The 12340-nt window shown below is 44.5% G+C and overlaps 1 protein-coding gene across 9 annotated transcripts in view; it reads left to right on the forward strand.

Moving 5' to 3' along the window:
• The window catches only part of BIN1 (bridging integrator 1), a 103088-nt gene that overhangs the window by 32076 nt on the left and 58672 nt on the right, over window positions 1–12340 (forward strand). For all 9 annotated transcript variants that reach the window (XM_068407457.1, XM_068407450.1, XM_068407453.1 and 6 more), the window contains exon 2: window positions 10739–10819. In XM_068407457.1, coding sequence (XP_068263558.1) covers window positions 10739–10819 — 81 coding nt within the window. The remainder of the gene's footprint in view (window positions 1–10738; window positions 10820–12340) is intronic.

Raw genomic sequence — 12340 nt, forward strand, 5'->3', positions numbered from 1 at the left:
CTGTAGGGTCTCTCATAAAAGAAAGCTTCCACATTATCTGTTTTACCAGTCCTTGAGCATATTTTGAACTTTTCCTAAGACAGCTAATAAAAGTACTGGATTAGCTGTCCACTGTACTACTGCTAGGGGAGCAATTCTATTTGTGACTTTTTTCGTTTGAAAAAAAAAAAAGACTTTACATAAAGTTTTAGATGGAACATTGTGCTTGTGGTGTAGCTTTTAAATATATTCTAGTGATATTGGGAAGATCTGAGTTTGGGGTTTTGGGACTTTTGGTTTTGTATTGTTTTTTTGTTTGATTTTATTTTTTCTTTAAAACTCAGCTGGATCCATTCAAAAGTACTATGAACAAGTTTTTTTTTCCACTTAAAGTGCTATCTGGAGTGAAAGCAAGGGATGCATATAGAGGTTGCCTGTTTCTTCAAAGATCTTGTTATTTACAGGCTTTTTGCCAAAGCTGATGCCACAAAAAATTGACTGAGCCCCTGAGCTTTGTGTACACTTGAATGTCATCTTTATCTCTTTCCTTAATGTACGAGTCTGGAATTAGCTGCACGGTACTTCCTGTGCCTTTTGGTTTCAGAACGCTGATTTGCAGAACAAGTCCCACTGCTGTTTTGTGGAAAGCCAAGAATCAACCCATCAAACTTGCTGAGATTTAGATAATTGTAGCCCAGTTGTGTGCGAAGTAGCAGTGAGCCTTTGGAATACGGTAAAAGACTATGAATGTTTTTTAAAGCATCTCTGTACTGGCTGGGTGTCTGTACTGCACTCATTATCTGATTGCTAGCATGCTGTGAATCCTATACAGGAGGTATGGAATAAACCATCTGTTAATTCAGGTTCCTGATGATATCCTGGGAACTTGGAGAAAGTGCTGAAAAGAAGAGGGCTAGGTCAGTAAATGACCTTTCTGCATCAAAGCAAAAAATACCCCCAAAACTCCAAACACTACACTGCTCCTTTAACCCACATTTGTTGGAATAAAGTCATTTATTCATAAGTCTCTGCGCATTATGCATGTTTTCACAGATCAGATGCTTCTAATGTGTAGTGCAAAACTGTTCATAAAGTAGCAGCAGGAAGCTGCAGGGGTGTTGCAGGGAGTAGTTGGCCACTGGAGGCAGGATGGGTAGGTGATAGGTTTAACCTTGGTTTCCTGCCTACTTGTGTAATGCTTGCCGAAGGGCATTGGGTATGAGGTACTTGTATGGTCAAAGGTGGGAGGATAAAAAGGACTGTCTTGTAGTAGCCTGAGAGATAATCCTGCTCTAAGCGTGAAAGTTTCAAAGGTGAGATAGAAGCTGTTGGCTTGTTACTCTGAGTGCTCCAGGCAATGTGGTAGATTAGAGCAGCAAAGGAGTACTCAAGCCTATGCCTAGGAGAGAAGGGGGTCATGGAAATCAGTCAGCAGACAGCTGTTTTGGAACCACCCTAATTCCTGACAAAAACTCAGTTCTCTAGTGGGTACTAGCTAAAATACAAGTTGCAGCAGTGTCTTGTTTTTTATTTTTAAATGCACAAACCATGGACAGTTGATGCCCAGTGCTCAGACCTATAGGCAAGTGGGCTTCCAGGCTTCCTATAAGAAGTAGTCCAGGGTTAAGTGCAAAGAGAGGAAAAAAAATTAAGGTACTTGAAGAGTGGAGATTTCAGGGTACTCAGTAGGTTTTTAACTTACTGGTTTATATATATGACTGCTTATTTCTAGATCATGAGGATTTGCCTGGTTCTGCCTTCTTTTGGAGGATTTGTCTTTCTGAAACCTGTAGACTAGCTGGATAAATAAACAAAATGCTTTGGGTGTTGTTGGTATTATTCTGTATAGCATGCTGGAATATTATGGCTTTGCCTTCCATAACAGTTTGCATAACCTTTCATGGGTTCATCAACATTTATAAATGCTGACAAGCCTTCAATGCAGCTGATACAGTCTGCAGACAGACTAAATTCACATCACTGTACGTGTGCGAGTGAGTTACTACAGGTCTCTGGACTGTCTCTTCTCCAGCGTTTTCTGTTAGCAGCCACCTACAGTGGTTCAGATTGGTTAGGGCCCTAAAGTTTTGGTGAGTTGTACAGAAATATACATGTGTGAATATATGCATGTTTAGGAAACTTCAGCAACATGGACACCGGTGCAGTGACCGACTCTTGTAGCATACAGGATTTTGCCTTAAGAAAGGGGAGCAGAGTGCCTACATACAGAACCTCAGCTCCTGTCTTTGATGTTTGGAGCAGTTACACTTTACTGTCTGAACAATGTGACTTGAGCTTGCAAAAAGATGCTGCCTGTTCTGTGGAAAGGCTATGTAGGCCGAATGTGATAAATTTTGGTGGTGAAGGAGAAACCTCAAACCTGGGTAAGTATCTAAGAATGGGGTTTCTGGAATTACTCTCCAGACTCAGGGGAGCAGGAAGCAGAATGAGGCTGGCAAAATTATTGTCTCAGTCCTCTGAAGTCATCATACTTGACTTCTCTGGATAAGGAAATTTCAACTTTTGGAGAAAAATGCTATACTCAGGAAGTTGTGGTCCTCAACAGACTCCTTCCTCTAAGAGGGAGAGATTTTGCAAAGAAGTTTGTGCCAGCCAGGTATGGAACTTTTAGCCTGTCCGCTTGTGCTGCATCTTTTCTTTCCTTCCTACTTTCTTCCTTTAATTTACTTGTTGACAATATACTATAGTTAGAGACAGTGTTAGCAGATCCTGGTAATGAAGGCTTCCCAGAGCGAGTGGCATTAAGGCAGGGAAATGTCAAAGCCCAATTTAGAAAAGTCATTTGATCACAGGGTGGAAATTGAAAGCGAAGCGCTTAGTACCTCCCTCAGAAAGAAATGAGTACTGTCAGTAGGGTAGGAATGGGCCGAGGAGGAACCTGCTGCAGATTCTACTCCAGAAACAAAGAGACTCTTTATGCTGGTCCTCAGAGATGTTGGTCTTGCTGAGACAAGGAGTGGGGTCAGCAGATATTATTGCAGATGCTGAGAGTAGTAGAAACAGAGAAGGAGGTAACCTGGGTGATGACAATCACTCTGGCCTTTTTCCTAGTGCAGAAGATGAATTGGGGTTCTGGCCCTGTGTTCAAGAGGGCTCTTTATCTTGGGCTGAGCATGGCAATTTTGACTTGCAAAGCAAGACAGCAATTCTCCTAGCATAGCATGGGAGCCAGCTTCTTGAGCTACAGGTGCAGGAACAGCCTGAGATCTACTAGACTTATAGCGTGGGAAGAATGCGAGTCTCTGGACCTTGGGCACACTTTGCAATTTTGCTACCACTCTGTTGTGCCACAGTGCCATTCCTTATCTTTAGGTCATGGGATGGACATGGGAGACTGAGCAGTGTGCAAAGCTAAAGTACCCAGAGCCTTCTCTTTCCCGTTGTTGGCTGTCCTGGGCTGAACAAGTCAGGGTTAGGCCTAGTTCTTGTGTTTACCTACGGCCTTAGGACGCTTGATAATGATGTACGATGTATAATGATGTACTGTGTGATAACCAGTACTATGAGTGATGTGAATCCCTTGTTCGATAGCCTGTAACTTGAGAAAAGTGTCCCCAAAGGGAGCCAAGTGCAGGAGGAAGCATCTTAAGAGCAAAAGATTTCACAAGCTTGCTCCAATTAATCTTCATAGTGAATATCGTGAAGTAATGTAAGTACCTTTATAGAACAGTGAATGCAAATATGAAAGTGATATCCTCCCCGTAGTAGTATTGATTAACATGTTTCTACATGTTTTTTTTTTTTTGAGATGTTTCTGTGTGGCAGCTAGCTGAGTCTTTGCATCCATTTATGGTGGATGCTAGCTGCCTCGCCCCATGAGGAGAAACTGAGCACAGTAACTTTGATTTGCTTGAGGTCTTGGGTGAAGCACGTGGTGCAGTTAGGAATAGGTTGTCCCCATAGGGCCATCGCCACAGGCTTGTACCCTGCAGTTGCTTCAAGGAAGGCTTCTGAGTTCAGAACAAGGATGGCAACTGCTATAGAAGAATCTGCTGCAGCCAGACAATCCTCCTTTTATACTTCATAGAAGAGGAGTCTTCAGCATTGTATTCAAAGGAAAATACTGAAATAAAGCAGTCATTCTTAGATGAGCATGGTGCACCATGAAGCTTCAAAAGTGGGACAGGTCCTTTGTGTACCCCCTTCTTGGGGATATTACTCACTACTTATGACTCAGCCTTGAGGATAAGCTGACCATCATTCCAAGCTACCAGACTTGAAAAAAGTCCTGCACCTGCTGTGCTTATTTCTACATCTTGTCTTACACCTGGCATGATCAGAAACAGAGGGATATTCTTAAGATGCTAATTTCAGCCTGGTGAAACTTGTTGTCGTGAACTCCCTCTGAGCCCTTTATGGGGAAGCAGGTTTCTCCAGAAAATAATTCAGAATGAGCTGGTTTTTTCCCTATTGACTACAGAGTGAGGGAGAAAGATGAACCTTGTAAGGCAACCCAATGTGACCACACTGAGTCATGTTAAACTTGAGGTGTGTCCTGAAGGTGCAGGTCACGGTGAGGCTGCTCTTTAGCATCTGTCAGAGGCAGATATTTGAGTTGAGCATGACTCTTGCTCCTACAGAAATTTTGCTATGTGGTGCCATTTAGGGAAGGTGGCAGTGACGTGTTTCTTTGATGATAGTCTATACATGCCGTTATTATCTAGTCACACTTGGATATATCACTTCCAACTGTGATATACAGGAAGGAGTGAGGTCTTTTTGGGAAGGATGTTTGTTTGGAGACAAAGTGATTGACCTTCTGTTGCTGTCATCTTGCGGATTTGGGAAGACTAGCTTTGGAAGTGCCTTACAAGGCGCATCCCCCATGTGGAGTGGGATCTGGCTTAAATGACACTTGAGATGCTTGTCTAACTTTTTTTAGTGTCTTTCATTAGCAAAGGATCTCCATGCAATCTATTCTAATGATTTAAATTCTTCACTCTTAGCATATTTTTGGAGGATGTTCTGAGACTTCAACGCTGCAATGTGACCAGAAAATTATGGTTTTAGTTGTTTTGGGTTTTTTTCCCCTAGTCAGATTGGGTTTTAGAATATGGCTAAGCATGCAGGCTCTCATGTACTTCAATTGGAGGGACACATGTGAAAATCAAACTCAGTGTGTCTGGAGTGGAGCACTCAAAACTGGTTATCTCATCTCTCTGTACCTCTGTTTCCCATTTGCCAGCTGGGGATGCCAGGGATGAATTTGGTGACCCTGTGACATGCTGAACAAACACTCCTCTTTACAGCTGGATGGATGTGACATAGAGCATGGATTTTCCATGTCATTCAGGAAGTCTCTAACAAAATGCAGTATTGAACCCTGATTTCTCAACTCTTAGCCCAGTGATTAGCCCTGTCTTTGCAGGATCTATTGAACCTTGTCATCAAGTAAGAAGCAAACAAGAAAAGCTCTATCTGCGCCAAGGGTGACATTGCCCTTTCCCATCTTCCAGTGATCTGAGGGTCTTGCTGATTGCTCAGCCACAGGAATAATTTTCTCAATTTAAAATGAAGTGTTAATATGTTTGGAGCTTCTTCCTCTCCACCCCCATCTTCCTTTGTCCCATTGTTTCAAAGAAAGACTTAATTGTGCCAAGCTTGCATGAGGAAAGCCAGACTGTCCCCAAAACCAGCCTAGAGGCAGGCGCGGAGGGCAGGAGGACGAGCCCTGCTCCCGGGGAGGGTCGGAGGGGGAGCAGGACTCCTGCTACCGCTCTTGCTTTTCTCCCTGAGTCTGAGTGCAAAAACCAAATTATTCCATGAGTGCAAATCTGCTTCATTGAGCAAGTCACATTTCATTTGGGCAGAGAAGAGACCAGGCTTAAAAAAGCTTATGAAACTTCTTTGCTTTGTACTTTATTAAGTTACGTGGCTTTGTGCTTTCTGTCTGACTTGGATACTATTTTCTTCTCCCCATCTTCCGAGTATAATCTCTTCCATGGAAGAACAGGCAGTGGCCTGAGATCAAAGATTTATTTGTTCTGCTGCTAGTTGACCCATTGGCACATGCCAATTTGTTGCAATTCAAAATTAGTCACAGTATTTATTGGCTCTGTGCCCAGTTGGTAGTTGGAGATAATGCACTGGAGTTGGCAGATCCAGCGCAAGTCAGAGGCATCATTTCTGAGGGGTGGAAAGGTCAGGATATGGAGTGATTTAGGAGCATTAGGCCCATGTCAGTAAGATGTAACCGCAGCCCCTCCTTTGATACAGTGGGGAGTAAGAGGTGGACCTGCGAGGGCTCAAGCTGTGTCTGCTCTGGCTGTGGACTTAATGACTCTTCCTTCATCAGGGCTGGACCACCTGAAATTTAGATGTTTCAGATGCAGATTTTAGCTCCATTTGGGATCCGCAAGCTGCATTTATTTTTTACCTTCCTATTTAATTGCCTGCGTTCTCTAAACTGGTCTTTGGCCTGAGTGACCCATATGCCATGAAAAGTAGAGTTTTATTAGGTTACAGGTTCACATAATGGGTGTACATGGTGTTTGCTGAGAGTATTTGGGTTTTCAGGGCTTATGTTGTGGCATTGATATTTCAGAAGAGAGCAAAGGGAGGTGCTGAGTGAGAACTGTGTGGGCATTAAGCAGCTGGCATATATTTCTCTATCAGAAAGCATAAATGTGAATCTGTTACACTTGCTTTTTAGAGCAAAGCAGAACCGCATTTTGGTTGGCCTGATACTCCTTCTTGATGCTAGCAGCTGCTGCACTGCTGGCAAGTGTTTGTGGTGATTGCTGTTCTACATGAGAGTTTGGTGGTTGCAGGGCTGATCTACAGATCTCCATTTCCTTCATGCCCAGTGCTCAAAGCAGAGCATGGGACACCCTCTGCTAAGCAGTGCAGGGATTTGCTTTTTGGGAATGCTTCCTCCTGTACACCTGGAAAAAAGAGGGTAAGCTGCAGCCAGATGAGATGCTTCCTTTTGAGTCCGACAAAACTGTGGTGTGTAGGTAATGATCAGTCTTCACGTGAATCTCAGTCTTGCTTTTGAGAAAAACCTGCAGCTTGGATTTCCCTAAGCAAACTTTCCATTTTGCTGGGAAAAGATGCTGTTTTTAAAGGCTATTTCATACCTTTATTTCTCTGACCATTGCTGGCAGAATGCCAGATCTCTGATACAGAGGATTTCCAGAGTTCTCTGTCACTTCTTCTGTTATCTTACTTTTCAAAGTGTATAAATTCCAGGCTTCCTGCAAATAGTTCTGCCTGCAACAGCAAATTACAAATACATCCATGATATGAGAGGAATGTGATCATTTACTTATTTATTAATAGCATCTTGCCTCCTAGTGCTTTTAAAACTTCACTCAAACTCTGAATCTCCTTGTTTCTTGTTGCATTTTGTTGGAAGAGACCTGGTTTCTGAGCAACACTGGAAAATGATGTTTCAGTATCCAAATATGTCAGGTGCCTGAGGCCAGAAACGTTGGCTGGGATGACATTTTCATCCTGTCATAGTCAATCCATGGTGAGCCAAGACTGGAACCAACAGCAATGCTGGAGGCCTCTCTGAAATCCATCCCACAAGGTGTTTTGTGGGATTCATACAAAGTATTCCCTCCTTGACTCTAGCTTGCACCGTCTTGTGGTGGTCCCTGTCCTTATGCAGGGCCAGGACTTCTCAGGTCAAGGGCAGACCAGGGAGCCATGGTTGCTTCTTAATCTTTTAAATGCCAGATCCATGCCCGCTGCCTGGTGTGGTTTGCCTCCAGACAGCAGCTGACAGATCACACCATCTCTGATCGCCCTGAGATATGGGAGCCACAGCGGGTTCCTGACTCTTACCCTGGTAGATCTGCTCCATTAATAGCTATCAAAGAGCCTGTAGTTTCCATCCGAACTTTATCTGGCTTTGCAGCAAGCTGGAGGATTAAAGATGGTCGCAGGGGAAGGGAGGGAGCAGCCGTGGCTCACCCGGAATAGCCTGACTGATGACGGCATGTACCAGCCTGGGGAAGGGAGTTGTCCTGTGAGCTCACAGGTTATTAGCAGGGAGCTCAGACATGCCTGTGGTCAGCAGCACACCCCAGGGCCATCTGCTGCATCCCTGGCTGGTCTAGGGGGTCCAGAGGGATTTGTTAGTATAGCTTGCCTGTATGGCTCTTTGATGGGAGAGCTGGGAGCAGGCTTGAGGGCCAGCCTTGTGGAGCCATTGTTTTATGCTGCTCAAATGACTTTAGGGTTTCACCTCTGGGCTGTTTTTATGGGGCAGATCTGTTTTTTAGGCAGAGCAGTATGAGAAGATAACCCCTGCCCTGCTGCAGCCCAGGGCTGTTGTCTCTCTGCTGTGTCATAGCAAGTAATAAAGGGATCAGAGTGGGCTGTATGGCTGACTCACCTATAGGGTCAGCAGGTGTGGGGCACAAGCCTTCATCTACCAGACAGGGGAAGATTTGGTGTAGCCAGGGATTCACTTCTCACAGCCTCTCTCTTGTAACTGGTTTTGTTTTCCTTGCCTTATTCCTCTGCTGGTGTTCCCAAGTCTTCTGTTTCACCCTCCCTATGTCACTACTGTGGAAAAATGCAGGGTTTCTTACTACTTCCTCCGCCCTCATTCAGAGCTGCTCCTTAGCTGAGCACCACTGTTGCAGCAGGAGTTTTGTCCTTAGAGACAGGCTGTGAGTTAGAGCCCTTTCCAGTGCTCAGCGTTTTGCAGGACTTGTGCAGAGCACTTGAGCATAGTGGAACAAGATCTTCCCAGCTGGCTGGATGACCCCCAACTCAGTGTGCCTGTCCTCAGAGGAGCAGTGGAACTGCAGATTAACTTCTTGGACATGTGGGAAGCAGGCGTGTGGCCACCACAATGAATAGTCTGTGGGTGCTGCTCAGTGTTTTACACCAGGAAGCACTGAGGCTGTTCTCAACCTTTGACCCTGGCAACATATTCTAGATTCCTCCCAGTTAAACAGTCTCCTTCCCTCCCCTCCAGGCCTGAAAGCATTTTGTCTCCTGACTAGCCAGACAGATGCATTGCCCCATAAAAAACTTCTTTGTATCCCCAACAATTCTATTGATCTGCACATTGGGAATGTCATTCTGCTTTGGAATTTGCAGCTTGCATACTTTATATCATTATTGGTGATGGGTGCTACTGGCATTATGGCTCTTTGGACATCTAGGAAGTCACCCAGCAGATGGGAAATCTGTGCTCCATAGTATGACCTGGTAGCCTAGGGGAGTATAGCTGAACACAGGGCAATGGTTGGACTCGATGATCCCTGAGGTCTCTTCCAACCTGGCTGATTCTGTGTGATTCTGTGGTACGATTTTGGGACCAAACATGAAAGTCTGATCCCTGCCCTGCAGGGGAAAAATCCTCTTTACGTTCTCTGAGAAGATCTGTGGGTAGCAAGGGGAGCTGGAGGAAGCTGGTTTGGGTGGCTGTCACGGCTACCTGGCAGTCCCTCAGAGCAGCTGGTCCAGAGACACTACTAGTGGCCTTCCTGTACACCTGATGGCAGTAACATGCACCTGCTTTTCCATCTTGATCCTCTTTTCTCCAAGAGGGCTGAACATGATGTCTGAGACCTGTGGCTAAAGGACTGCTGTGCTCAGCTGAGCAAGAGAGACTTCAGCTTTCCAGTGCTTTCTGCCTCTTGGACAGTCATGCTCTTGCCAGCGAGGACTCCCTTTTCGAAGTGTTCCCTCAGCACCCTTTCTAGCCCACCTCTGGCTCCCCAGAACCTCCTGTGACTCAGGAGTGGATGGGCTTTTCTCTGTGTTTTTACTGGCCCTGGGAGACAAGGCTTTTTTTTTTGACATGGTCAGGTTTTATTTTCGATTAACAAAGACGATGTAATCGAGCTTAACCAGCTATAATTTACATTCTTGTCTCCCTGCTGCTGGAGTTGCTTGGAGCATGACAAATAACTGCTGTCCTCCTCCACAGCTCCAGTTTACCCAGCCCTCTTGTAATGGACCTGCCTTCCTGCCCAGAAAATGAAGTGCTTTGTTCCAAGCCTGGGAGCGATCCACTTAGCTGCATGGAGAGATTATTAAGAGAGAAGTGTGATAAGGAAAGTAGTCTGATTAAGGATTTTGTTACAGGCTGTGGGGAGCTGTGATGTGCAGGGAGGCAGTGAGAGGAACAGGGCTGGCTGCTGACACTCTCAGACATGACACTTAGAATGAGTGTCACGTAGACTCACTGTGTAAGGTCCCCAGTTGCTCTCAACAGCCAGCTCCTGCCAAGCACGTGCATAGTGAGAAAAGGTGGAAAGAAGGTGGGACTTTCACTGCTCCAGCTACCTTCTCTCTCTAAGGAGGTCTCTGCATGGCTTTCTGTGTTTGAGGACAGTCCAGCTGTTCTGGGAGCAAAAAAACCTACCCTGTCTGGACCAGAGACTAGTGTTAAATGAGGATAAGTGTAACCAGACAACATAAGGCATATAGGGCATGTGGTTTGTTTCTTGCTGGTCCAGGAGATATAAACAACTGTGTTGCTATTGCCTTGTTTGCAGAAAGTATTAGGCCAGTGAAGGACAAACCTCAGTCATGCTCTTCCGTACAGCAAAGTGTAAGAGGTCTGAGTTCATCCTGATTTGTCTGTAAGTTCTTTTTTAAACTATGACTGTATGAAGAAATATTCCAGAAATTCTGAGTGCAAGAATAAGGGAGACTTTTTAACTTTCCTCCTTTCAGCCTCATGAGCAAAAACTTGCAACTGTTTCTTTGTCTCTGCTTTGCCATATCTGTGTTTGAAGTCTTCTCTCTTTCTCCTCTCTTTCTGCAGGTCCTTCAGAAGCTTGGGAAAGCAGATGAAACAAAGGATGAGCAGTTTGAACAGTGCGTGCAGAACTTTAACAAACAGCTGGTAAGATAATTGGTGGTATGTAATTACACCCTGGGTTTTTAGGGTTAGCTTCCAGTCATCTGCTGTAATATGCAGTTAAAGCCCATGAAATTAAACGATGCCATAGGCCTGTTGAAGTGACCCACACTGTAGCTGTTCGCTTATGAGAAATTACTCTGTGTCTTCCAGTGTCCTGATCATGGAGTCAGTGAGAGTGTATGCTGAAAAATAATACTTGTTCTAGACCCAAGTTTAGTGAAAGAAATAGCTCCTTCACTTAGCAGCTGCTTGGTAATGTAATTTTTCCTGCTGGGCTGGAAGCAGAGACATAAGAGCAACATTGTGTCTCTGAAAGATGGATAGGGTGGGAAACAGATTAGAAATCAAAAATAAAACGGAACAAGGCAGATGCAGTTTCCTAAGTGCAGCGGAGGGCAAAAGAGACAAAGAAAGCAAATGGTGAAAAGGGAACATGCATTCCTAAGATCTAAATCTGACTTCCTCCCCATCCTTGCACAATCACTGTGTCAGGCCTGAGTCATTATTCTTTTGCGTGTCTGCTTCATCCTTATATTTTAGCTCACAAAAATATTTTAACAGTGTAGCAATTTTCCCCCACCCTCCTACTACAACAGCAGTCGGTTTATATCTTGAACTGGGTGTGCTTTTTTTATCTGGAGCTTTCAGCCACGCAGAGGAGGGGAAAAACATCAGTTGTCTCAAGGGATTTGCACTGTAGTGCTTGGTGTTAAGGAAAGTATTGTTTCTGTTTCAAGGTAGGAAATGCGTTCCACACCAAACCAAAGGTGGTGCGGCAAAAATCTTTTAGCCCCTTTGTGCCCTGACATATTTAGTACCTTTTTCTGGAGCTGTTAGTGGCAGCTGCATCGTTTCTGTTAAGACTGAGCAGATGTGGTTATGTGTCGCAAAACCGGCTGAGAAGGGATTTGCCACAGCTGAATATAATGAAAATCTTTCAGTCTGACTTGGACTTACGTCTAACCGGATCTTAGTGCAGATTTCTGGAGACTAATGCTTATTCTCTTGGCAGTGATAGTAGCTGTTGCTCCAGAAGTTCATGCAACATCTCTATAGCATGTCCACCAATGATATTCTCTTGTACACAGAGGAATACCGTTTGGCTTCTTTCTGATGACGTGACATTACCAGGTGTGACTTTTCCATATAATTTTTAAGTACCGACAATCAGAAAATAGCCATTTTAAAGGTTATACTGAAATGCTCAATTCTAAACTTCTTGATCTGTCTGTCTGGGATGGCTTTTCTGTTTCCGAAGCCACAGGTTCCAGTGGTGCACCCTGAAGCCTATTAAAGAAGCACTGCCTCTGTACCCCTTCCAGGAATTTCTTTTCCTGTCTTGCAGGCCATGAACTAAATTCTCCAAAAATTTATCAAAGGAGCTGGAGGGTGCTCTGCATTTGCTGCTTGGGGTCTTTTGGTTTTGCTTTGGCCCTCAGTTTCCCTATTACTAAAATAAATGAAAACAATTCCTGTGTTAAAGGGCAAACCATAAATGTGAGT

Source organism: Nyctibius grandis, chromosome 9, assembly GCF_013368605.1.
Source record: "Nyctibius grandis isolate bNycGra1 chromosome 9, bNycGra1.pri, whole genome shotgun sequence".
Taxonomy (NCBI): Eukaryota; Metazoa; Chordata; class Aves; order Nyctibiiformes; family Nyctibiidae; genus Nyctibius; species Nyctibius grandis.